Source organism: Haplochromis burtoni, unplaced genomic scaffold (genome assembly GCF_018398535.1).
Source record: "Haplochromis burtoni strain Fernald_Lab_line unplaced genomic scaffold, NCSU_Asbu1 Contig_135, whole genome shotgun sequence".
Lineage (NCBI taxonomy): Eukaryota > Metazoa > Chordata > Actinopteri > Cichliformes > Cichlidae > Haplochromis > Haplochromis burtoni.
This window is the reverse complement of record NW_024582496.1, coordinates 37,867-63,809: the sequence shown is the minus strand read 5'-3', so window position 1 is coordinate 63,809 and position 25,943 is coordinate 37,867. Positions and strand designations below refer to the sequence as shown.

General features: G+C 39.9%; 2 protein-coding genes across 3 annotated transcripts; one reads left to right on the top strand and one right to left on the bottom strand.

The window, feature by feature from the left end:
* Positions 1 to 980: 980 nt before the first annotated feature.
* LOC102307558 (solute carrier family 25 member 44) lies at positions 981 to 8,156 on the bottom strand. The gene is made up of 4 exons (XM_005930757.3): positions 7,932 to 8,156; positions 6,542 to 7,210; positions 6,263 to 6,390; positions 981 to 2,904 (listed from the first exon to the last, which is right to left on the bottom strand). The coding sequence occupies exons 2-4, from the start codon at positions 7,167 to 7,169 to the stop codon at positions 2,713 to 2,715; spliced, it is 948 nt and encodes a 315-aa protein (XP_005930819.1). The 5' UTR covers positions 7,170 to 7,210; positions 7,932 to 8,156; the 3' UTR covers positions 981 to 2,712.
* A 1,018-nt stretch (positions 8,157 to 9,174) lies between these two features.
* Positions 9,175 to 13,758, top strand: psma4 (proteasome 20S subunit alpha 4). Of its 2 annotated transcripts, none has more exons than XM_005930758.3 (9): positions 9,175 to 9,312; positions 9,718 to 9,743; positions 9,845 to 9,887; positions 10,330 to 10,492; positions 10,582 to 10,659; positions 10,959 to 11,047; positions 12,345 to 12,475; positions 12,799 to 12,922; positions 13,045 to 13,758. In XM_005930758.3, exons 2-9 carry the CDS (start codon positions 9,741 to 9,743, stop codon positions 13,197 to 13,199), a joined length of 786 nt encoding a protein of 261 aa, XP_005930820.1. In that variant the 5' UTR covers positions 9,175 to 9,312; positions 9,718 to 9,740; the 3' UTR covers positions 13,200 to 13,758. The 2 variants fall into 2 exon arrangements, with proteins under 2 accessions (XP_005930820.1, XP_005930821.1); XM_005930759.3 differs by having other exon boundaries at positions 9,205 to 9,312; positions 9,676 to 9,743.
* The last annotated feature ends 12,185 nt before the right edge of the window (positions 13,759 to 25,943 follow it).

The window sequence follows — 25,943 nt, the reverse complement described above, 5'->3', positions numbered from 1 at the left end:
GGCTTGATAATTAATGTATAGCTCAGAACAGGGAGCACTCTGTCATCCCACCAGGAAGTGTCAGCTCAAAGGAGGCCTCTGCCGTCTTCACTCGGCCTCCTTGTTTGTTTCATTCATCAGTAGATTTGTCCGTTGGTCTCTGGGTGGCTTTATTTTCAAAAGAGAAAGTGAACGTTTTGTTTGGCATAGAGAGACAGTTGGAGGATGTGTGACAGGCTCAGAGGGAAGAGTGTACGCTGTAAGAGCATTGCCTTTTGCCATCTGTTGTCCAGCTCATGCAAATTGAGCTTTTTAACGTATGTGTCAGTTGCGTTGGTGCTGCAATCTGTTTAATCTGATCTTAAAGAGTCAGGGTTTTTCACTCGTGTAGGTCTCCAGTGACCTTTCTGAAGAACTGAGAACGTGTGACTGTACACTAGCACTTTTATTATTATGATAACAAGGATTCCAGTCTTCACACTAAAATATTTGCAAAGCTATTCTATTGGGAATAACACCATTTAAACCCAGTGGACTTTGCAAAGTAGATCCTTTCATCTCATTATCTAACTAACATAATGAGATATGACCTTTGGTGCCAGAGCGTCACCTTGGATAAGATCTATGGATGCCTTACGGTTAGGTGAACATCAAGGAAACACATTGTCCCATCAGACCCTCTTATCTGCACGTTGAACTCCCCGAGGACCGTACACAGGAATGCACAATATTGACATACTTTTGACATGCACCCTCAATACAATAATAATTAAAAAGATTTTAATCTCAGTGAGATTATTTCCTTGAATAACTAAGATAAAAACAATAACAACACTAAAGCCAACACTGAAACTAATCAAAAATTAAACTGGAAATAAATAAAAACTGAACGGAAACAAGAAAACCCAATATGGAAACTACTGGATTAAAAGCAAAGTCAAAGATTCAAGTAGAAACAACCCCCCCCCAAAAAAAAATACCTATAATAACTGACAGACTCCTTTTTATAGTTTTTATAGCTCTTATGTTTTATTGAACAAATACCTGAAGACACACTGACACATGATATGAACCCAGGTGTATTCTGCGTGACATAATCAGGTTTAGATTTACAGTAAAAGACAAAAATATATCACTTTCATTAGTCACTCGAGGCTGCATAAATGAAAATGGGGAAAAAAGTATTAATCTTAAAAAACCATTTTGCATTAATTCCCAGCTCATCCATATGGAGTCTTAGTTTTGGTTCATTCCAAAGTCCAACTGGGATCCCGTGAGTTATTCCAACACAGCAGACGTACGCGTAACTTAACACATGGACAGTTATGGCTCCACCTAAACGTTTAGACACGTTACCTTCTCCTGTCTTAGAATCCTTTCTACAATCTGACCATTTCAGATTATTTAAAATAAATGTTTTGTTTTGTAATTGACTACCTTCCATAAAGTGCAACTAAAAACACCTCTGTGAGCCCAAAGTTACTCCCCTTAAGCAAATGTTAGTCACCATATTCCCCAAAAGAAAATAAACCTGAAAAAATAATAATAATTTAGGTCTTTTTAAAATTCACACAGCTTAGAGGAAACATACAAATACATTGTGCTGAAATGGACAAAGCATTCACATTATTGCACATATACTGTCACAATAGCGAAACAGCAGTTAGTTCACAACCAGGTTAGAGTCACAGCCCGAGCATAATGGAAAGAGTTCACTTGTAGTCGCCTTCCTGTTAGATAACAAAACACTAAATGAGCCTTTTACTAACCAGCTTGATCACAGTGATATTTTCAACACTGCTAATAAAACCCCTCAGTAAAGTCAGTAAAAAGTGTAAATAAAACATTATACGGTATATGTACCATGTTTTGGATCGTGTCAATTGCATGATGACGTTGAATCAAAATCAAAATCTGTCACATTGTAGATTCTAAAGTGAAATGTTTGAATGCATCCTGGCTGATGCACACAGCTTTAAAAAGCGTTCGCATTAAAAAGGCAGGTTTTTAAAAAAAACAACAACAAAAAAAGGCCAAGAAAAAGGAACTTCAAACGGAGATAAAAGCCAGTCTGGTGAACATAAGGACACAAACACTTGGGAAAGATTTATTTACTGCTGATGTGAATGCGTCATCGGCAGTTAAATGAACTTCATCCAAACCATCATCAAAACACTTCTTGGCTTTTTTTAGAAGAGCACAAACACAGGTTACTACAGTAACCATCTGGTTACTCTCACAAATGATCAAACATAACTGTGAGCAATCAACTCTCCACAGCAAAGGTCCTCAAACAAGACTTTCAATCATCAAAATGCCAACACATGAGGATCAAATATATAAAGTAAATATATAAAGTCAGTCCCATTAGGCTGCATTATCTTCCATGCCCTCGCCATTACTGAAACAAAATGGCATCACCCCTTTAATTCGTACCAAACAGCAGCAGGTTCTGTTAATCGGCAACACATAAAAACTGTAAACCTGGTTAATATTCTTAATAGCCAGGTAATTCATGTTAAGGTTACTGGTTTGTTTGTTTGAAGTTGGTTTGAAGTTTGAAGATTAGAATTAGAATTAGAATTTAAATTACTCCATTTTGACCCCAGGGCTGTTAAATGCAATTAAAGCAAATCCTTTTTCACTCAGTACTTACACACAAAGTCTAAATTAGGGTTGAGGGCTACAAGTGGCACAACAAACTGGTCCTTATATTGTCTCTCCAGATATCTTCTACCAGTGTCTTGAATCCACCAGCTCTGGTCGCAAACTCAGTTTCTTTAGTGTCTCATAGCCAACCACCATGACGATGGCGGTGGGTGTGGATGAAATGATGCGTGCAGACAGTCCTTTGGTCAATCCCCAGAAGCCCTCCTCTTTGATCAGCTCCCTGAACGTCTCAATGATGGAGTTCCTCCCTTCAACCTAAACACATACAAATCCCATTACCATTTAGAACCACACAAACATCACAGCTAAGAGTAGGGCTGGGTAATGTGTTTAATCTAGTCAGTCAAGGCAAACATTTCCTTATTTTCGTTTAGTAATGTAATATTTATGCTTTAAGGGAGAAACTGCGAGTTAGTTCTAAATAAATAAATAAATAAATAAATAAATAAATAAATAAATAGTGAGTCATTGTCAAAATAAAGTTTTACTCTTTGGTCATGTTTTTTTGTTTGTTTGTTTGTTTTACAAGCTGAACCTGGGGCCTGTTCTTCGTACGTCGCTTACTACATCCAAGATCAAATGACACATCCAAGACCAAACCATCGCGCTAACCGTGAGCTCGCTAATCCGGTTCCCCAACACACCTGCTGTTGACGATTATACAGCTGGACGCAGTAATGTGACATCACTGGGTGTCGTAAAAGGGGCTACGCATCGATAGTAGAAACATTGATCGGCAACCCGCTGATTGGTCGGCGAAAATGTCGAAGGGGCGTGCTCGGTATTTTCCGGCAGCAGAGCAAGAACTCATGAGTGAGGGATTTCAGGAGTTTCAGAGTTTAATTAAAACGCAAGAGAACACTGCAAAGGCTGCAAAAGCAAGGAGAGAGGGCTGGCAGAAAGTTGCTGACAAATCAAACTCGTAGGTAATTTAATAATAATAATAATAATAGGATTGGGTTTATATAGCGCTCTCCAAGGCACCCAAAGCGCTTTACGATACCACTATTCATTCACTCCCACATTCACACACTGGTGGAGGCAGCTACGGTTGTAGCCAGGCTGCCATATCGCGCCATCGGCCCCTCTGGCCAACACCAGTAGGCGGTAGGGTAGATCTATCATATGACACTATATTGTCCAATATCATATGGCATTATATTATATCATAATATGTTATATTATATCCCCTTTCACATTAGAGCCACAACAGGACCCACAAGAACATGGGAACAAGTAAAAGTGGAATACAGGAGTATTCTACAGAATGGTAATATTTATCTCTTAGATTGCTTTTCGTCTCTTGGCAAGGTAATACTGGCCTGTAATACTCTGTTAGTTTGTTCATAACAGCAACCAAGAAAAGGGCAGAGGAAAAAAAGACAGGTGGTGGTCCTGCACCCCCTCGTCAACAAGTTGGTTAAGTAAATAATACCCTCACGGGAATATCGATATCTCTCAATGAGCACACTGTCGCGCTGAGCTAAAGGATCCTGTCTATCCCGCAATATACGCTGAATTCTGAGGACTCTCCTTATCAATCTTGCACCTTCCGCAATGGGTTGGCTCGCGTATACGGACAGGACATGGCTGCGACAGGCTTCCCAAATCCACCTTCGCTTTTATAGCCGTGGTCTCTCATCTTGATTACACGAAGTAATTTACAATTACTACTCTGAAATATGAATTACATCTGTACTAATCACATACATGTAATAGAATGTTAATAGTTCATTTCCCTTTTTTAGGAAATGACCTGTATGTATCTGTGTGAAATCAATACAAGGATCAAGTGCTGCATTATCTTTAGTTACATTGATGTTATTTATTTATGGTGAAACAGTGGTGGAATATCGCTGTTGCTTTCGTATAAATGAAGCGGACATACCTGCGTGGCCGCGATCTAATCCTGTTTACATAAAGTAAACCTGCTCCCGAGCAGGTTTACGCTTACGGCTCTGTTGCTATGACAGCAAGTCCCGGATGAGCTTCGGGGAACCGAACGATCCAGGATCACGCGAAATCGTCAACAATCTAATCCAGCTAACTTACTTAGCGAGGTACGAAGAACAGGCCCCTGGTCTTGAAGTAAGGGCTACCAGATCATCTATGGCAGGGCTGCCCAATCCCAGTCCTCGAGAGCTACTATCCTGCATTTTTTAGATGCATCCCTACTCCAACACAGCTGAATCAAATGGTTTGATTACCTCTTCAGCATGCCATCATGTTTGGCAAAGGCCTGATAACAAGCCATTCATTTGATTCGGGTGTGTGGGAACAAGGATGCATCTAAAAGCTGCAGGACGGTAGCTCTCGAGGACCGGGATTGGGCACCCCTGATCTATGGTTTAGAGAGAATAGCACCGATCCAAAATAAATAAATGACATTTCCTGATCATGTTTGACTCAAATGAGACCATCCATTAAAGGTTACAGCCAATTTATAACTACTATTTATGCTAGCATGAGTGTTTTTGGACTGTGGCAAGGCAGCCATGTGGGCAAGAAGGCCCCATAAGCACAGAGGGAACATGCAAGCTTCACATAGAAATGTGCAGTTGACTTATGCACATGAACTCTTGACTTCAAACAAGAGGATTGTGTTGGACTCTGTTGTGTATATAAAATGTTTATGTTTGTTTAGTGTAACACTGAGGGCCGTGGGAGCGCTGCAATTTAAAATTCCCGTGTATAATCTGTACATACGGTTTTTGAAGATAAAGCTAACTTTGACTTTAGTGCCATTTTTTGCAACACATTCAACTTGCTATATATAAATATAACCTCTATATCCCAAATTTTAATCATATGTTTGCAATAAGTCCAGACTGACTAAATAAATTGCTTAAAAGTGCAACAGACCACCAAAAAGCTTAAAATGTTTTTTAAACACATTATTCATAACTTCATTTTGAGGTACTCTTGCTATAACCTGCAGCAAAAATGAAAAAAAAAAATGTATATTGTGGTCAATATGCAAAAAACATGCATGCACATCAACATAGACCATTTCCAAAAGTGCATTCAAACTTCTAAGGCACAAAAGTCAAACATGACTTTTTAATAACACAAGTGAAGCTGTGATAAGCCTTGGAGAGGGAAAAAAGGGGGGGAGGAATTACATCTTTTTGTTTTCGCAGTTATTGGCGCTCATGAAAACATTTAACGGTTTATGATGAAAACGTGGTGATATATATTGCGACACAGGAAGCGCTGTGAACAGCTGATCATATTGATAAAACACCTGCATCTGCATTATAATGTTTTTGTTGTTGCACATGCTTTTCACGTGATTGACATTAGCAGAAGGAAACAGCGGTCTGGGACATGCTGAAGGCACGATATAAGCACAACTCCTGGAGTTTTATATGCAAAAAATTAATGCTCTAACTTATTTGGTTGCATTTCTACCAGCATTTAAAAATGGATATGCAAAGCTGGAAGCACAGGCAATCCTGCTGGTGATAAAGAATAGGAAGGGTCATTTTCACACAGACTTCTTTTTGCAACCAAAGGTGCCACCACCTGTTGGCCATTCGACAGGAAGCAGTTTTCCTTTATATACAGTCTATACTTCCAACATTTGTATCTGGTGAGAAATATAATAGCTTACCTGGACTCGGGCTCTGACCACATCCATTGGATTGGTGACAGTAGAGGCAGTAGCAGCAGCTAGTGGTCCAGCCATGGCTTGTAAGATCAGATGAGGACAGTCGCTGGGAGCCAGTTTAGAGAGTTGCTCTGCAGAACATTACACATGCAGATATGTTATTAATCACATGTTGAGGCCATGAAGCATTCATTCACACTACAAATTTACTAAAACAATGAAAACACAAAAGACAGACTCACAGCCTCAAAGTCAAGAAACTGCACTATAGCTTCCACTTACCAGCATAAAAGTGATAGAAAGGCCACCACACAGCACTGTTCGGTATATAGGTGAGTAAAGAAGCCACATATCCCCTGTAGAAACCCCTAAACCCATCAGCAGCAAAAATCTGAGCAATAATGTTCCTGGTTTGGCCAAACACTTTCTTTGGCTTTCCAGTCTCAGTGTTTGAGTCAAGCCGAAAGCGTGTGAGGTGCTGCCCTTGGCCCTGCATCATCAGCTGCTGAGATATGACGTCAATGGGAACAGTGATGCTCTGAGCGACCAGGGAGGCCGAGCCCCCCGCCACCAGTGACTTGACGGTGTTGTCCTCTGAATACTGCGAAACGTACTTCCTCACCAGCTCATATGTGGTTATGTACGCTTGGCCTGAGATGAGGGTGAAGGTGTTGACCATGAAGCCACGATACAGGCCTCGTACGCCCTCCACCCGCAGGATCTTGAAGAAGGCATCGAAGGTGCCGCCATAGAGTGACTTGCCCTTCTGCACTTGTAGTCGAGTCCGGATCAGAGTGGCCGGGTAGACTGTGGCCCGGATTGTCATAGTCATGAACAACCCGAAGGAGTAGAACTTCTTTTTGTCGAGGTCCTCCCATTCGATGATCTGGATGTTCCTTTTCTGCTGCATCCTGACAGCTGTAGGTGCCCCCTCATCAGATGGATTCTTGTCTAACACACAGAGAAAAGAAAGAAAGAAAGAAAACAGAACTGTCTTTAAAGTGGCAGCTAAAGGAAACTGTGTGGGGGGTTTTTTTATATTCAAAATGAAAAACTGGCAAACATTTTGTGTTCTGAAACTCTTTTAGACACTATTCTGGAGATGAAGGGCAAGTGCAGAAACTTCATGAAAATCCTCCTGGATGCAATAATAACCTCTCCAATTTAGGCGATCTTGTACCATTTTGCCATTCCTAATATTACCTAAATATATTACGAAATGCCTTTAATACAAAACTGGTTGTTACTTCGCCTTGAGCAGTAATGTTTAACTTACATCCAGTTATCTACGAATGAGTTCAAGGGTCATGCTGACACTAGCAAATCAAAGCTAAAAGGCTGTTTCTAAAGTAATAAGTGTCTTACGTAAAAACTGTACTACCATGCTCTTACAAATGTCTGATTATATATGTACACATTATAGCAGAATGTAGCTGACCCCGGTATCAGAGGACACCGCGTTCCCGAGTAAACGTGGAGTCAACTGAAAACAACACGTAAACCTAATATAGCAACTAACACACTGAGCAAGCCAAGAGCTTCACAAAACGTGCCAGTTGCTACCTACTGGTTTAGCGTTGTTAGCTAACATATTTTAGCTTAAGCCGCGCTAGCCCCGGGGGTAAACGATGTTAGCATTGGTTGAACGTTAACTAGCTTCGTGACTACTTACCTATTCGGACATATGTTTATTTCAGAGTCATCTGCTTAGTGTAAGTCGAGCATGAAACATCGCGTCAACAAACGACTGGGAATGTGTAACTAAAGCTAGCGTGGGTGAAAGACAAGAAAACACGGAGTTGGCTAACTTCCAAGCTAGTCGGCTAAGTCTCCTAGATCTTCCTGCTCCCATTCAAACGCCATGCTGTTCAAACAGCCAATCACATGCAAAGTGTCTTCTTCGCTTTCTTTTACTTTACGCTTCCGGATATTTCAGCTGTCTCGTTACTGTCGCGCACCACCAGGGCTGGAGTAGTAAATGTATTTCAGCAAGTTCAAGAGGCAAGAAAAGGTAACTTACCCGAATTCTGTTTTGAATATATACTTTATCAGGGCCCAGTTTCTGATATTAGTTTAAGTAGCGTTTATTATAGTGAATGCGACTTGGTTTAATTTATTGACCATCCATGGTATAAAATATGTTCCCAAGGATATTATAATCTTGGTGTTCCATTGATTTTACCAAATTAATAAAAGCAAATATTTACAATCTAAACAAAGAAAGAAAGAAAAGGAAAAAAAAGTATAACTGAAAACAGAAGAATAGTTCAACTCAATGACAACAATGACCCACAACATGTAAAAACATACCTAATGACCTTATGACTCTAAACTGTGTCATGTGCCATGGCTCAGACGTCATTTAGTATTTTTGCTTCTGCACAAGACAGTGACTATTTGTGAGAAAAACATGGCAGCAAAAGTGAAAGGGTATGTTTACAAGATTGTACTGAGACCTGCGAAACAGTGTTGCTGACAAAAAAGAGATGGAGGTGGCAAAGTTTACGTTTTTCACTTGGAGTGACCAGAATGGACAGGATTAGAAATGAGTACACTAGACGGTCAGCTCAGGTTGAGGACAAAGTTAGAGAGGCAAGGCTGAGATGGCCTGGATATGTGCATGGAGGAGGACAGTGGGTGTATTGGACTAGGAATGTTAAAAATAGAGCTGCCAGGCAGGAAAAACAGAGAAATTCCTCACAGGAGGACATAAAACCCATATGCAAAGGGTTGGTGTGACAGAGGAGGCAGTTTATCCGCTGTGTCTACCCCTAGAGGGAGCAGATGAAAGAAGGAGGAGGATGTACTTTTGCTTCAGTAAAGTTGTCATTTTTAAAAGTGCCATTAGGGGGTGTTCAAGTACATCACTAACCAGCAGTCAGTGAGCTGTGCACTGTGTTACAGACTGATCGGTCCTCCCATTGAGAGGTGGCGCTGCTGAGCGGCTACTTCACTGACGCGGTACGCCGGTGTTTGTGAGGAAACGCCAAACTGAAAGTAGTGGACCTCTCATCCTGGGCAGAAGTACGCCAACTTAGACTCGTTCATCCGAGGTAAATAATACACAATTACTATATAGTCACTACAGTACTTGTTATTCTAGCATAATTTTACATCTTTACTTCCTTTTGTCGTGGAGCAGCTTGGCGACTTCGTTTGTTATGAACTAGCTCGTTAGCATGCTAGCTAGCATGCTGAGATATTGCAGATTCATTCTGCTGCACCAGTTAGCCGACTAGCTGCCATGGGCTTATTAAAGCACGCGTTGTTTTTGTAAACCAGCCTCAGAAACTTTTAGCACCTATTTTGGTTTCTGACTTTAGCTAAATATATGTTCACTTTCTTTATCCCTGAATTCAGATACGTCTTGTGTCAATTTTAAAAAGGCATCGTTGTGTGGGTCTTGTCTTCTGCAGCTTACGCCTGTCTGTAACTGCTGCTCTTTTTACCTTTTCCAGGATATTGCCAGCGACTTGAGAAAATGGTACGTAGCTGTTATACTTTTTAAAAATCTCAAAATGTTGTTTGTTTATTTTTTTTAACTAGTATAGGCATTCATTTTGTGTTGTTGTTGTTATTTTTTAGTCTCGCAGATATGATTCCCGGACAACCATATTTTCTCCAGAGGGTATGTTTTATTTCTTATCTAAGACTTTGTAACCAAATACTGGTCAAAATAATCCAACACAAGAGGCCAAATACTATCATTCTATTATTACATTATTACAATATTACAATCTTCTGAGTTTTTGTTATTTTTATCCCTCTATGAACTTCAAAACAAATACAAACTATCCAAATACACCAACTCATGACTAGTACTTAAAGCAGGAACATGTGGTTTAATGAGCCTAGTACAACCCCCTAGAAATAAACACTCTGGGTCAACGCATGAATAATTTGAGTTTAGTATTTTACTTCAGGGGCTACCTGTGAGCTCTTATCCATGGTGAAACTGTTGTAAAAGTATGTCTTTAGTATTTTATATAGCCACTGTTTTCCAAAAACTGGTCTTAAAGGGGTTTGTTTTTTCAGTATTGTTCACCTAAAAACCCGACTGTAATTTACAGGACGCCTGTATCAGGTGGAGTACGCAATGGAAGCAATCGGTCACGCTGGAACGTGTCTGGGTATCCTAGCAAATGACGGGGTGCTGTTGGCAGCAGAGAGACGCAACATCCACAAACTGCTTGATGAGGTTTTCTTCTCTGAGAAGATCTACAAACTCAATGAGTAAGTGAGCTTCACTAGATTCATACCTTCAAAATGTAGTCATTCATTTTGTTTTTTGGTTAACATTGCGTTTGTGGTCACATTTTCAGAGACATGGCCTGCAGCGTTGCTGGGATCACATCAGATGCTAATGTACTGACAAATGAGCTGCGGCTAATTGCACAGAGGTGAGTTTCAGAAGGAGACACATTTATGGCTGTAATTAGAAACAAAGGGATGATGGTGAATGCAGGCTGATATAACCACCACCAGCAGTTGTTTTCATAGCCATAAATAAAGAAAAGCCTAAATATGTGTAGACTGGTGCACTTTCAAAATGAATCTTATTACTTGAGTTATTTTATCACAAAATGTGTTAAATAGTTGGTGATCTGAAGTTTGAGATTACAGCCTTAAACATGTGTCTGTAGTTTCTAACCATTTCTCTCATTTACACCAACCACTAACCAGTTTGAATTCTTCTTAGGTATTTATTGCAGTACCAGGAGCCAATACCCTGTGAGCAGCTGGTCACAGCTCTGTGTGACATTAAGCAAGCTTACACACAGTTCGGAGGTAAGATGCACTGTCTGTTTTAATGCTCACAGCCTTTTACATTGCTCACCATGGCAAATCTCCTCAACTTATTGTCAGTCCTTACTTTTAAAGTGTTTTAAATGGGGATGTGCTTGACTGGTCAACTAGACATTTAAACACTGCTGCCCTTGCTCTTTAACACCAGAAACACTAGTTAGTTAAACATCCATTCATCCGCTTATCCTTTTCAGGGTTGCGGGGGGTGCTGGAGCCTATCCCAGCTGTCATAGGGCAAGAGGCGGGCTAACACACAGAAACAGAAAATCATTCGCACTCACATTCACAACTATGGGCAATTTAGATTAATCAGTTAACCTATCCCCAATAAGTGCATGTCTTTGGATTGTGGGAGGAAGCCGGAGTACCTGGAGGGAACCCACGCAAACATGGGGAGAACATGCAAACTCCATACAGAAAGACCCCAGTTTAATGGTGGAGTTGAACTCAGGACCTTCTTGCTGTGCGGCAGCAGTGCTAACCACCGTGCCACCATGCTGCCGGTTAAACATAATATTCTTATTTTATTATTGTACAACTGTAGTTGCCGGTTCAAAGTCATTACTGTGCCAGCAACTGCTAACCATGGCTATAGCCCCTGAAAGACAGCTGCACCACCCTCGCTCTGTCTGTCTATGAAGGGAAGTTTTGAATGGGAAAGAGGTGGGAGTAAAAAGAGGACAGCCATGCTAACCCGTGTAATGCTGCAGTACTTTGATTTTAGAAAGAATTAGCAGGTGTATGTCAGCTGTGTATGGAAACAGCAACCAAAGCCAGGTGTAACCACAATCCACAGCAAGGTGTGGAGGCTAGCATGTTGCTGTTGCTGCTAGCACTGCTAAGCTTAGCAAGATTCTTCAAACTAATCTGACACTTTGTGTTTTTGCAGTGTTATACATCCATGATACAAAGTGACACACATAACAGCAACATTTAAAACAGGATTTGATTAACAAGAAACGTGATTAACGGTTTCTTCTAGCTACTAAAATACACCAAATATTTATCTATGTCCATTAACGTGCATGCAGTTTTCAGTGTTTTCTCAGTGTGTTTTGTATTCGAGACTAGTCAACTAGTGAGATTTTTTTTTTCTGTCATTTAAGTGACTAGTAAATTTGTTGCCAGGAACATCTGTAGTTTTAAATGTCTCTTCATAACACTGACTTTTATACTTTTTTTTTTGTCAAACCTGATATCTGTGAAGCTCTCCTCTCTGCTTAAAACACAAAAGATGTATTTTAGCATTTTCTAATAGCTGTGTCGTTTGTCTTGACAGGTAAGAGGCCATTTGGTGTTTCTCTCCTCTACATGGGCTGGGATAAGCATTACGGCTTCCAGTTGTACCAAAGCGACCCCAGTGGCAACTATGGAGGCTGGAAGGCAACCTGCATTGGAAACAACAGCGCTGTAAGCCCAAAAATACTCTGATAATGAAAATCTGTGAAATGATCTCATTACATACACCAGGTAGTGGGAAGCAAACCAGATTGTAGTCTTAAATCTCAGAAGCTCGTGATAATCCTTTATTTACCTTAGTTTCTTTGATTTTTATTTTATTTCTTTTTTTTTTTTTGTCTTGGGTTTGGTTTAAACCCATATAGTAATGGATATTCTAAATGTTTGTGTTTTTTCTAGTGAAATTCTAGAGGCCTAAGTGACACATGTATACACATATTTTTTTTAATACACTGTTTTTGTGGCGTTTGACACGTTCACTTCTTTTGCTTCAGGCTGCCGTATCCATGCTGAAGCAGGACTACAAAGAGGGAGAGATGACTCTGTCCTCTGCTCTGGCTTTGGCTGTCAAAGTCCTCAACAAAACAATGGATGTCAGCAAGCTGTCGGCAGAGAAAGGTGAGGCGCAAAAGGACTTTCTTACTGTTATTTCCATTTACTATCAGTGGACCAAATTTGGGTCCTGCCTTGTTGCCAATAGTATACGATAATAAAACCCTGTTTCACACCGACTGTTTCAGTGGAGATTGCCACCCTGACACGGGAAGATGGGAAGACGAAAATAAAAGTGCTGAAACAGAAAGAAGTGGAGGAACTCATCAAGCGCCACGAGGCCGAAGAGGCGAAGGCTGAGAAAGACAAAAAGGAGAAGGAGCAGAAGGAAAAGGACAAATGAGCAAAATAATAACTTTCTTTTCACCCGTGTCACCAAAACCTGTTTTGTTTTGTCTTTTACATTAAACATTTGGAAACTGATAGAAATGTTGGTTTATTTGTACATGTCATACACGTGATCCGTGTTTTATTTACACAATAAAACACGCTTTAGAGCAATATCAATGTAATAAGCAGTATGCTGAATTTTGAAGTTAATTAAAGGCCATCTGTATGGCTGTGTTGTCATAAGCTCCCCTTGTTTTTTGCCACTTGATGGAGCCATCGGTCTTGTGGATGAACACTTTTTATTCAACATAAGAGAGGCTAAGAAAACACTCTACTTTTGGTAGTATCGCAATTAATTGTGAAACTGTCACTTCAAAAATAAAAAAATCCAGCATGTTGAAGCACGCATCTAGTCACCAAAATCGAGATCACAGTTTGACTATTAATTCAAAGAAATAGAAGTTGTTATGTGCTCTGTTTTCCCAGAGAGGCAGATAAATATTTACCACATGTCTTGCATAACCTTCTCTTCCATGACACTGAGCGTTAAAAATAAAGTTTCCTCTGTTTACTGTTGGCCCATTGAGCCTCGCATCCTTCAGCCAGCTCCATCTCACTTCCTCTGTAATGTGATCTGCTTACCACTTGATGGCGAATGTGTTCACCTTTCAAATGTACTCCAGCCAATGTCCTTCTGGTCTGTGTTACGGAACACATGTGCACTTAATTCTTCTCATAGAGTTGTAGCATGGCTCTATCATTTTTATCTCAAAACACTGCTCAGTTTGCACCATAAACTATGAAAAATAACCACCACAATTTGGTTAACAGTCATAAGTCAGCGAACAAGACGTGCTGAATACAGAGCAGTGGAGCCAGACTCACAGTTGTAAAAGTTTAAAATAAATCACACATAATCCTAAGTGATCGGGCAATAGTTGTCATTATGCCATCAATTTTGTGTACACAAACACTCAGATATGTTGGATAGCATGGTATAAAGAGCAGGTGGTTAATATGAACACAACTCCGTGCCTGTATCACTGGTGTGTGATCAGTAAAGGGAACTTTGTTACAAACGATGTAGGTGATCACTAAAACCAGCTGTTGTTAACACTATAGAACATATCCACTAGAAGGTTGAGCTGACCGACACCATCACTTCCTGTATAGACAGAAAATATCTCAGCAGAGCTCCAATCAATAAAGCAAATCTTCTGGTCACGAGTGCTTTTGCACATTTTTATTTATAATATAGGCTCAAATTCACAAGTGTTTGGACAGTGGCACAGTTTAGGAAACCTTGCGTCTGCATACCAGCGCAATGAAGCAATCAACACTGTTTAGTTCAGATTTGCAGCTTTATTTTACTGGGTTTAAAAATACTGCAAGATTTCTATAAATAGAGAAACAGTGGAGTGACGGCATCCTTCACAGAGAATGGGGTTGTCCCATAAATTTGCCCTCCCGTTGAATCTGTCGGCTTTCTCTTTGTTCATAATGAGACTTGAGTATGGCCTCCTGAACTGCATTGTTAAAGCAAGATGGCAGAGTGCTGTCCAGAGCTTTCAGATTTTCATGTTTTGGTTATAAAGGTCTCAGACAAAGAGGAATGACAAGAACAAAGTCGATATTGCTCTGCCTTTTCTTGCATGGAGAGCTCTCGGAGCTACTGAGGGTCTCTCAAGTTCGTCGTGGTTTCTGTTGGTTTTTTATTTTTGTTTTTTTGTCTTTTTTCTTTTCTATCTTTTTATTCTTGATAACAACACAGGATAGCAATTAAATGAGACATATCCATGACAAGGACATGGAGGACTTGCAAGAACAACAGAAACTAGAAAACAATCGTTTTAATACAAGGGACGGTGTAATGCACAAATAACTGCTGTGCAAGTAAGTTTAACTATATTCCCGTCACTGATCAAAAAAAAGATAGGATTAAATAAATGTTAATATTAAAATTAATAACATTAATAATTATCATCTTTATCCCCTATTTGCTCTGATGAATCTGTAATGTTACAGATTTGCCTTAAAGCGTTACTTTTTGATAAAGCATATAGTCAGGGCTGGATCATGTGACCCGGAATCCTCCTTTAGTTATGCTGCAATAGGCCTGGGCTACTGGGAGCCTTCCCATGATGCATTAAATGTTCCTCCTTCTATCACCTTTTTTTTACTCACGTGTTTATACACCACTCTGCATTTATCATTAGTTATTTATCATATTCCAGAGCATGTCTTTTGTCCTGTCTTCCTCCCTTTACCTCCAACCAGTTGTGACAGATGGCTGTCCCTCCCTGAGCTTGGTTCTGCCAGAGGTTTCTTTGTGTTAAAAGGGAGTTTTTCCTTCCCTCTGTCGCCAAAGTGCTTGTTCATAGGGGGTCATCTGATTGCTGGGTTTTCTCTGTATCATTGTACAGTCTTTACCTTACAATAATAAGTGCATTGAGGCAATATATAGATAACATTGAACTGATTTGAAATGAGAAACATTTGGAGTGACCACTCAACAATTTGGTCTATTTTCTAAATAAATAAATAAATAAGTAATGCACTGGGCCAGCTCAGCAACACAAAAACGCCTTTAAGACTATGAAAGTAAACTAAAGCAGACAATGGTGAAACTCTTTCCTTGGCCTCCCTAGGCCAAAGCGAGAACACTTGAGCAGACAGGGTTATCATGGTCAGCATGTCCAAACAAGAGACACTTCCATGGATGTAAATACAAAGGAATAAAAAAAAAACAGGCTGCAAGGTTAGTGTCACACTGGTGGCCCTCAGAAACAGAAGTGTCAAGTTAGATTAGGGTATCTAAAAAAGCCTGTTCAAATCTGGACTCTCAGGACAGATTAACCAGAATGGGGAAAATAGAGAAGTATGGAAAGTGAAAGGAACAGTTTTCTTACAAACATCTGTCAAACATGGTGGAGGCAATGTTATGGTATGGGCGGCTGCCAGTGGAACTGAGTCACTAGAGTTTATCGATGATGTGACTGTTAATAGAAGCAGCAGGATGGTCAGTGCGCAGGGTTGTACTCTTTGCTCAGATTCATCCTGTTGCTAAAACTGATCAGATGGCCCTTTGTAGTGCAGTCGGATAACGACCCAAATCATATCATGATGAGTTTATTAAAGTAAAGGATCAGAAATGAATGAGTCAGTCAAGACTGTAGACAAAACTGAAGGCAGCAGAGGATGCCTGGCAACAAGGATTTGCTTTGAAAAATGATATAAGCGATATGATATAATACATTTTTTCTGGGACTCTAAATATTTTTTGGATGGATGGATGGATGGATGGATGGATAAGATAGATAGATGGATAGATTGATAGATAGATAGATAGATATGATAGATAGATAGATAGATAGATAGATAGATAGATAGATAGATAGATAGATAGATAGATAGATAGATAGATAGATAGATAGATAGATAGATAGATAGATAGATAGATAGATAGATAGATAGATAGATAGATGATAGATAGATAGATAGATAGATAGATAGATAGATAGATAGATAGATAGATAGATAGATAGATAGATAGATAGATAGATAGATAGATAGATAGATAGATAGATAGATAGATAGATAGGATAGATAGATGGATGGATGGATGGATGGATGATGGATGGATTGGATGGATGGATGGATGATGGATGGATGATGGATGGATGTATGTATGGATGATGATGGATGGATGGATGGATGGATGGATGGATGGATGGATGGATAGATAGATAGATAGATAGATAGATAGATAGATAGATAGATAGATAGATAGATAGATAGATAGATAGATAGATAGATAGATAGATAGATAGATAGATAGATAGATAGATAGATAGATAGATAGATAGATAGATAGATGGTTCTAACCCCTTGGAATGAATTATGGATTTGACGGGGGGCCTCAGTGGATGGATCAGCAGTGCGGATACCTGAGAGCTCCTTGAAAGGCTTGTCAGTAAATGATTCAGAGATTATTTGCAAAGACAGAGGGAGTAGTGAATTACAAAGGTTGTCAGCACTCGTCCCATCTCAGCCCCTGAGACACAAATGGGTCTCCTCGCAGCTGTGTTCCTCAGCTGAAAAGAAGCAGGAGTAAACCAAACACTTTAGATGCCTGGTTAAATGTCTTGCAAAATAGATAATTAAATAAATGAATGAATAAATGAATAAATAAATAAATAAGTAAAATTGTATTGCTTTGTTTATGCTAATCTTGATTGTTAAACCAGATGTCAACGTGAATATTATGCAGAAGATAAACTGAGAGTAGATGAAAATATCTGCCTGGTCACAAGTGCCAGCTGCTGGCAGAACATAACTAAGAAGGTAACTTCAGGTAAACTAAGAATGGAAAAACACACTCACACAAAAACACAATGTTTCTTCTTCTTCAAGACAGCTTTCTAACAGCAGAGTTTGTGCGTGTCCCATTAAAACTGATGCACTTGAGCTAAATCCAAGATAAAGGCTACTGAATTGAAAACTTCTTTTTGCTTGACGTCAGTCTTTCAGGTTGGATCTAACATGGACTTAAAATGTAAGTCAACAGCATTAATTCATTTAAAGGCCAGGCGTGGTGTGGCCACAGTGTTGAGTGGGAGGGTTCTTGGCATCTGAATGACTGTTGGCCGCTTGGGGACTTCCCCTTCTGGGCCCAGGCCAAAGGAAATTGTGTAGCAAACATGTCCAGTGACCTCCCCCTTTTTCTAATTCTGTAAATCTAAAGTTTTGAAAAAAGGAATTTTAACTTCTCGGTTTAAAATTTCACTTTTAAGGAGAGCAATTCATCTTAAGGGTCACCGAAGCTTCGTTGAACTTGCATATCCTCCAAAACAACCCGAGCATGTTGGGATGACTCTCGTGGAAGCCAACCACTGTAATGACACAGATAGGGAGACCATGGCAATCTGCTGCAGTGTAAACAAAGCACCAGAAAAGCACTGGAATGTCTCTGCAGTGGGAGCTGGAGTAGGAGGTCAGCCAGAGGCCAAGGCAGGTGGTATATATCAGAATCGAGGCTGACATCTCAGCATTAAGTTATCCAAACAAGAGGCAGGCGGTATGTTATCCTGCTAGCGCTGGAGGAGGAGCGGCAGGAGGAGGAGATGATAGAGAAGGAAGGAAGAGTCAAAGAGAGAGGGGGGAGCGGTGAAGGAGAATGAGAACAAGGGGGAGTGACCCTATAATCGTCTTCTCATCTCTCCCCCAGTCCCAGAGGAGAGGCCACACCAGTTAGCATAAAAGGCTAAACATAACATGAAACTTGCTGCCTTTTTGAAGCCTTTGATCCCATCGCTGATCCTGAGAGTCTAAGCCACCTATCACTGGCATCAAGTCCAAGATGGTTTACAGCACAGGAGACCCCCAGCCATCCAGACTTTGGACTTGCACTGGTGCAGGGCTGGGACCACGTGTTTGACGACTGACGAAATCAGTTCAGTGCTTCTTCTAGGCCCCCCTGGATCTGGCTCAGAACGGGGTAGGCATGGTTTGCAGTCATGCCATGCAGCTCATCTCTGAACCTGAGCCATGCAAAGATCAGCTCTTCTTAAATGGCTAGATTCAAAACAAATAAGGACACATTTATGTTATTATTGCCACATGTAAAAGCCTTAATTGAGTCAAAGCGGTTTGTGCTTTTATTTTTAGTGTAATCTTTTTGTTCTTTTTCTTCCTTTTTTTTTTTAGATAGGAGGAAATAACAACGGGAAATGAGGAGCACACAACAAAGGTCAGAGGCCAAAGACAAACAGAGGAAGGCACCAGCATCTTAACCCCTAAACCACCAGGATGTTCCAGGTTTGACTTTTACCTAAGAAGGATCAAGACTTTTAGCACGAGTACATAAGCACAGTGTGAACCCAAGGATCATTTATTCTGTAGTGTTGGGTTAAATCTTCTTTAACAGCCATTTTTATTACGGCCCTAAGTCTTAATCTAGAAACTGAAGGAGGAGGTTGGCTTCAGGTGCATGAAGTAAAGCTCAAAGTTCAGCATTTCACACCAAATTAAACTCATTCAGCTACTGAACTGGATCTGCTGCTTCTTTCTGGATAAGATGAAACATGTGGCTATAAAAGACTCACTGGCTGTGTCATATAGCTTTGTCATCTTTAAGTTAATAACTTCAGCACAGCATCCAATTTGAGGTATTGTAGGTAACTCCTGTAATCGCAAACCTGTGCTTACACCAGGTAGTCGTCATCTTTAAACTATGAAACTGTGTCTTTAATCAACATGACCTCTTTTACTGACTGTACCATTTACCATCAGGCTCCAATTTAAAGCCAAGGCCACTCAGCGATGTGTGAAATTCTGACCTTACTGGGATTCAGGAATTAAATAATCTTCTCATCCGTGACAGTAATTTTGCGAGCAGCCCGCAAATCCAGGAGATTACAGGCTCGCCGCTCACCACCAGATCAAGACAGTTCACCATAAATGGAGTTGAGGAGCAGTAAACAATAATTACAAGCCGAGCTCCTGATATGACCTATTATGGAGAGGCAAATGAAGCTATGTTGCTGCTGGCACATAATAGCAGGCTTTGTGGGGCATTATACTATATTGGCATAGGCAGATATTTTGGGGAAAACATTTACATGGCCTTGAAATAATAATACATGGTTAATGTAAAAAAAAAGGAAAAAAAAAAGGTTAAAAAACCAAAACTTTAGTCATTTTTCTATTTTAATTTCAGTGACTAGACTCAGGACTCCTCAGTGAGGCTTTCAAGTCAATTGTCAAGTCTGTAAAATATGTGCTGATTCTAATCAAGCTTATATAAATTTGTAATCTTTGAAAAAAATATCAATGTCACACAGTTTACACTCAGACAAACACCACAGTAGTTTATTTATTTTAAAGCGTTTAGGTGGTCTCTTGTTTTCATTTTCACTTGTTTTTCACCACAGTTAGATATTATTCACATGTGCCCCTCTGTTTCTGCTTCCAACACCAGCCACTTTTCTCTGTTTACCTAATAAGGTCCTGAAATGAGCTCCTACTGTTCAGCGAGGCGATCCAGTTACAAAGGTAGGCTCCTGAGACGTCTGTTTCTATTACTGCAAAAAACAATTTCTGCTTTTGTCAAACCTGTCACGTGCTTATTTCAACACAGAAGAAAACTTTACACCTTATTCACACCTGGAGAAAACAATCCTTAGATATTCAGTCTGTAGTCAAGGTTGTAAGCTTTAGCAAGAATAAGCACGAATGTAGTTTTCATTATTTGCCCTCTATTTCTGTGCCACAGCCTTCATTAAAAATACAACAAATGTACACTTTAAAGTTTATAGTAAATATAGAGAAAATCTAAAGCAAATGAAATCTTATATAACCAGGTCAATCCCACCAAGATCTCTTTTAGCAGGGAGACCACGCCAAGAGGGCAGCAACATAGATACACAGAACACACATCAAATGAATTTAACAACTAGAACATTGCACACAGACAAGTTTTTTTTTGGGGGGGGGGGGGGGGGGGGGGGGGGGGGGGGGGGGTGGGGGGGGGTTTTGTTGTCCCGTTTGGATCTTTAGCCATCAGAATTGTTGTCTTAAGGCCAAGAAAGATGCCAAGCGGATTTATTTTACCAAGTGGATCATCATGGCCTTGCCATATTGGTCCATTTGATTGACCTTTATTATAATTATGAATTTATTTTATTTTCAGTTGCTACAAACGGGACAGACATGATTGGGGGATAGGACAGGGAGAAAGAATGAAAGAAAGAGAGGGAGAGAAAGAAAACCAAAGGGGAGAAGAGACGGTGAGAAGGGGGGGAAGAAAGAAAAAAAAGAAAAAAACAAAAAAAACAAAACACCTGGGTCACCTGTATGGAGAAAAAAAACAGAAGAGAAAGCAAACAACAAAGAGCAACATAATAAAAAAAACGGCACCATCACAATAAACTAGCTAGCAGTAGATATCAGTAGATACTAAATAATAAACGATATTGTGCAGCACGCAAGATAGACAGCGCACAATGTGCTTTGAGGCAGCAGCCAAGAAAGCTGTAGTCCGCGTCTGTGAATACCCGTGTGTACACCTGTGTGGATCAGCATGCTTGCATTCCAAAGGTTTCTCCATGTAACGATCTGCTAGGGAGTGTGGGGGGGCCACAGCCCCGTCCTCCAGGGTATGAAGCAGGTATGGAGGAGATCAAAACTCCAGACATCCAGAGGCCCCCAGAACACAAGAGACCAAGGAAGACCAACAGAGGGGCAGCCGCGCCACTGTCCCAGAAAGAGCTGAGGAGAGGAACTAATGATCTCACCAGAACTTTGTTCATCAGAACAACATCTTAAAATTAAGTTCAGATTGTAATTTACTCCCAGCACTTGGTGCCAAAACTCAAAATGCTTTCTCCCCCAATTCAGTTTTTATTCTGTAGATTATAAAATGCAGAACATCCGTAGATCTGATATCATGACTTCCATGTTTCCTTGTTAACAAGCATGAGAAATAAGACGGAACAATAACCAAAATAGTTTTAGAAATAACCTCATACCAGTGACTGAGGCTTCTAATGCATGAAGATGTCCAATTGACTTTAAAATAAAGTACACATTGGTGAGTAAGGGGACTGCAGTTGGTGATGAATTTCAGGCCTTGTGATACACTCAGTCCAGCATGCAAAGACAATGAACAGAAGCATTCAGAAACAACACATCTCCATAATCAACGACGGGCAAAAAAACGTTGTCTCCACCAATAAAATCTTAATTAAAGTTTCTTTTTTTTTTCTTTTTTTTTACAGCATCTTGAATATTCTCCTTTGAAGACAAAAGATCATCCTTTTTAAATCCAAGATAATTACAAACAGATACAAGCTCAATTTTGTTGAACTCAGGCAACACCGATTTGAAGCTGTAAACAAATTAAATTTTGCTTTGTCTACATATAAGACAACTTGTAGATGACAAAGTTATACTTGTATTCTATCAAATGAAAGTTGTAAATACTCAAAGGCCTCAGCAGGAATGGGCGCTGCACAATATATGACAATATCATCTGCGTAAACGTGACATTAACATTGACTGGAAGCAACAACAATGATCAGCAAACCATGAAAAAAGCAAAAAGGAAACTCCCCTAAACAGTACATTTTAGTTGCTATTTTCTTCCACAACACTGTTCAAAAACCCAGACACCAATCTGGGTTCATTATTAACCGCAGAAGTAACTCATTCAGTGGGGAAATGTCAAACGCAGGCTGAATATGGAGTTAAAGCAGACACACCTGCACTCAGATGATCTGAAACCTGCTTTCTCATGTAAAGAGTATATCCTGAGTATGATCAAGATCAGGATACACTTTCACCAGATTTTATGTAAACTCTACTTGATGCATTGCCTGGCTGCTTTTCAGCTTTTAGAAACTGACAGACCCAAACTAAGCTAAACCTCAAAAGAATGTGAGTAGCTCCGAGCGCTGGGCAGCGGAGGGGTCTTCCATTGTGTTTCTTCTTGGTTAGATTCTGATTAACCACTAAAACAACATAGTTTACGTGCTACACTTGCGTGCAAATCTACAGCAATGCATGTGTGCTGAGAGAGAATAAAAGCACCATGATCACTCCTGGTTCACTTCATATCACAAGCCCAACATGATGTATAACTCATCCTGCTTTCTGTCCTCTTCTCCCTATAGAAAGTAGACCCAGGTACATGAGAAAATGTGTATTTACTTCCATCTGCCTGATTGTTCACATTGCCCATTAAAGCTATTTTCCCCCTCACATCCGACCTTTAAAATTTGTGCATTAAATGCTTCAAGTTTGTTCTTTGTAACAATGTCAAGCTTGTGATTTGTAGTTGTTCCGATCATGGATCAGACCAACTCTGCTATCCTCAATCTGTTTATGAAAGCTGCTACAGCCACCAGCTAGTTACTGAGGTCGTTACTGAGGGTCCTTGGATTTAAAATCATTTGTAAATGAAGGGCACCCGTATATTAGTGGCATTAACACTGTTTCTGATTTAATAGATAAATAAAAAGATTTTTATGGAATAAAATGGCTTTTTGTATTTTAACCTTTATTAGAATTCCACAGTGACGATGAAGTGAAACCAAAGAAAACTTCCATCTACACATCCCACACAAGCATATCTTTTCTTTAACAGAATGAAGACCGATAAATTCAGCAGGTGTTCTCCTCCTGTCTTAAATATTCCTCTGTCTTTCTCTCCTTGTGGCCTCACTCACCTTGACCTTCCCTGGCTGCAGATGGCCACACCGGCTGTGTGAGTTTCCTCAATGGGCCCTTTTGTTTCTCTTTATCAAATACATTGAAACAATACTCTCATTAATTAATGTGGTATACTTTGATTCCCCCGTTCATGATGAGACAGTGTTTCATGCTTAGTCATTTAAAAATATGTCATGTGTACAATATTACTCTACATAGGTCCACAATTTATTGGACAAAGATGATTTTTTTGTAGTTTTGCTTCATCCACTGTCCCCCACCATAGTGACTATTAATATAAAATGGCATGGACATCACCACATCCTGCATAGCCTGCCTTGAGATGCTCTGCTTGGTGTTGCTGCCACCTTCAGTTGTTGCTTGTTTGTGGGTCTCTCTGCTTCCAGTTTTGTCCTCAGTGCCTGAAAAGCAAGCTCTGTTGTGATGAGATCAGGTCCCTGACTTGGCCATTGAAAAATGTCCTAATTTTTGGCTTTGTGAAACTCTTGGTTTGCTTTTGCAGTTTGCTTTGGGTCACTATCCGTTTGCTCTGTGAAGCTCTGTTAGATCAGTTTTGAAGGATCTGGCTGAATCTGAGCAGAGAGTGTAACCCTTTACACTTCACAATTCATCCTGGTGCTTGTATCAGAGGTCACATCATCAATAAACACTAGTGACTCGGCTCCACTGGCAATTCTGTCATCATACACTTCAGTTGTCTTCTGTGGTCTTTGTAGCCTTTTAGTTTTGCTGCGCTGGCTGGTGCATTTATGCTTTATATGAATGAACCAGATTGTGGATTTGGACACCAGTAAAGTTCTTGCCATGGCTTTTATATTGATTGTTTGTTTAAAAATCAACTGAGGTATTGTATTTTCCAACAATTTATGGCACTCACTATGTCAAGTAATGATTTCAGATTGTACAGAAAACCACAAACGCAGCAAAAAACCTTCGCTTTTTAATAAAGTACAACAGATAAGTCTGTGCAAGCTTAGTCTTAAATATAATTCTGTTGTTGGTCATTCAAATTAATCTACACTGCTTTTGTTTTCAAGGTAAAGTGTATGTCTCTGTTCCTCGTCCTTCAGGCTTTATGAGCTGCACACATGTAGGCAGCAAAACATGACATCATCACAGTTCGGAAAAGTTGCACAAAAAAAGTTTGGGAAGTTTTAGCTGATGTCTCAGTCCATTGTCTCAACTAGAGCATCTTCCATTGCCCCCTTTAGATAAAAGTCCCCCAGAAACTCTGTGTGTTACATTTTTGATAAGAGATGAGCCCTGAAAACAGCGGGTAGCATCTAAATTATGCAACCGTTTGCATCCTCTTAGGGGCAAAAGTAGAGCTGGGCTGAGTTGTCGAAGGGAACGAGCCATGACAGGCCGGGTTGTGGGGAGGAGGGTGAGTATGCATTATGAATGGTGCTAAGTATGCCTCAGCTGGCGGAGCTGAGTGGGGGTGATGGAAAGCGATGGGATAGTGCCAACCTATTGGTTGCCCGTGGGTAATGCACTTTATCTTACCTCCAAAAACATTTTCTCTGATTCTGTTCAGCCATTAAAGCCCCCCACCCGCCCACTTTTCTACACATCACCTGCTCTGGGCCTAAAATGTTCACCGGAAGAACAGAATCTCCACTTTCTCCAAATAAAATTCATGCAGTTGCTTAGTGCAAGAACAGCCAGGAAGATGACTAATAGCTTGTAACAAACGGCACTTTCTAGGATTGAGTTGGATGTTCAGACAGCTGTTTTTTAGATAACTTTAACAACTTTGCATCAAAGAAACCAGACTACCTTAGTGCTTAAAAGTTCATCATATATCCATATATATTTTAGGTGTTCTTGGAACTGATCCAGAATGTTGACCAAAAATGAATCAAGTAAGACATAAAATATTTCTATCAATCAATGAAAGCCAAAAAATGAAATAATGTCCACAATATGGTGTTTTTACTCAAATGTTTTTAGCTGGATTTGATTCAAGAATTTTCAGCATTTTTCTTGTTATTTTTTATTGCCTCGTCACTAAATATTGCCAATAAATATACCAAACAGAATTTATATATATATGTATGTTTTGTATTAATTACTTCTCAAAATGGCAACCCTCAGTCCTTCCTGTATGAAATGTCCCATGATCCTTCAGCTTTCCTCATGCAGTCAGCCTTGGGGGAGAACTCTCTCTGGAATTCTGCAATGCTCAGCCGAGTCGCTAAACCAAGTTTAATATTTGATGAAATTAGTTCTGCTCACTGATTCTGCACTCTTACTTCTGCTGAGTGACTCCAGCCCCAAACTGCAACCTGATTTTTCCTTTTTGGTTTTGATTGTTTGCGACGTTTCACACCTAATGTGAGACAATTTAAAGCAATTTGAAAAGAAAAAGCTCCATTTAGAAGAAACCAACTAAGCAAGAACTTAACCTTTATGCGTGACAACCAGTCTCTAGACTGTAAACATATACTGCATGTGACAAATTATGTTTTAGAGCATAGTAGATGTCTATGTTTACATCATCTCTAACAGGGAAGAGATGGAAAAT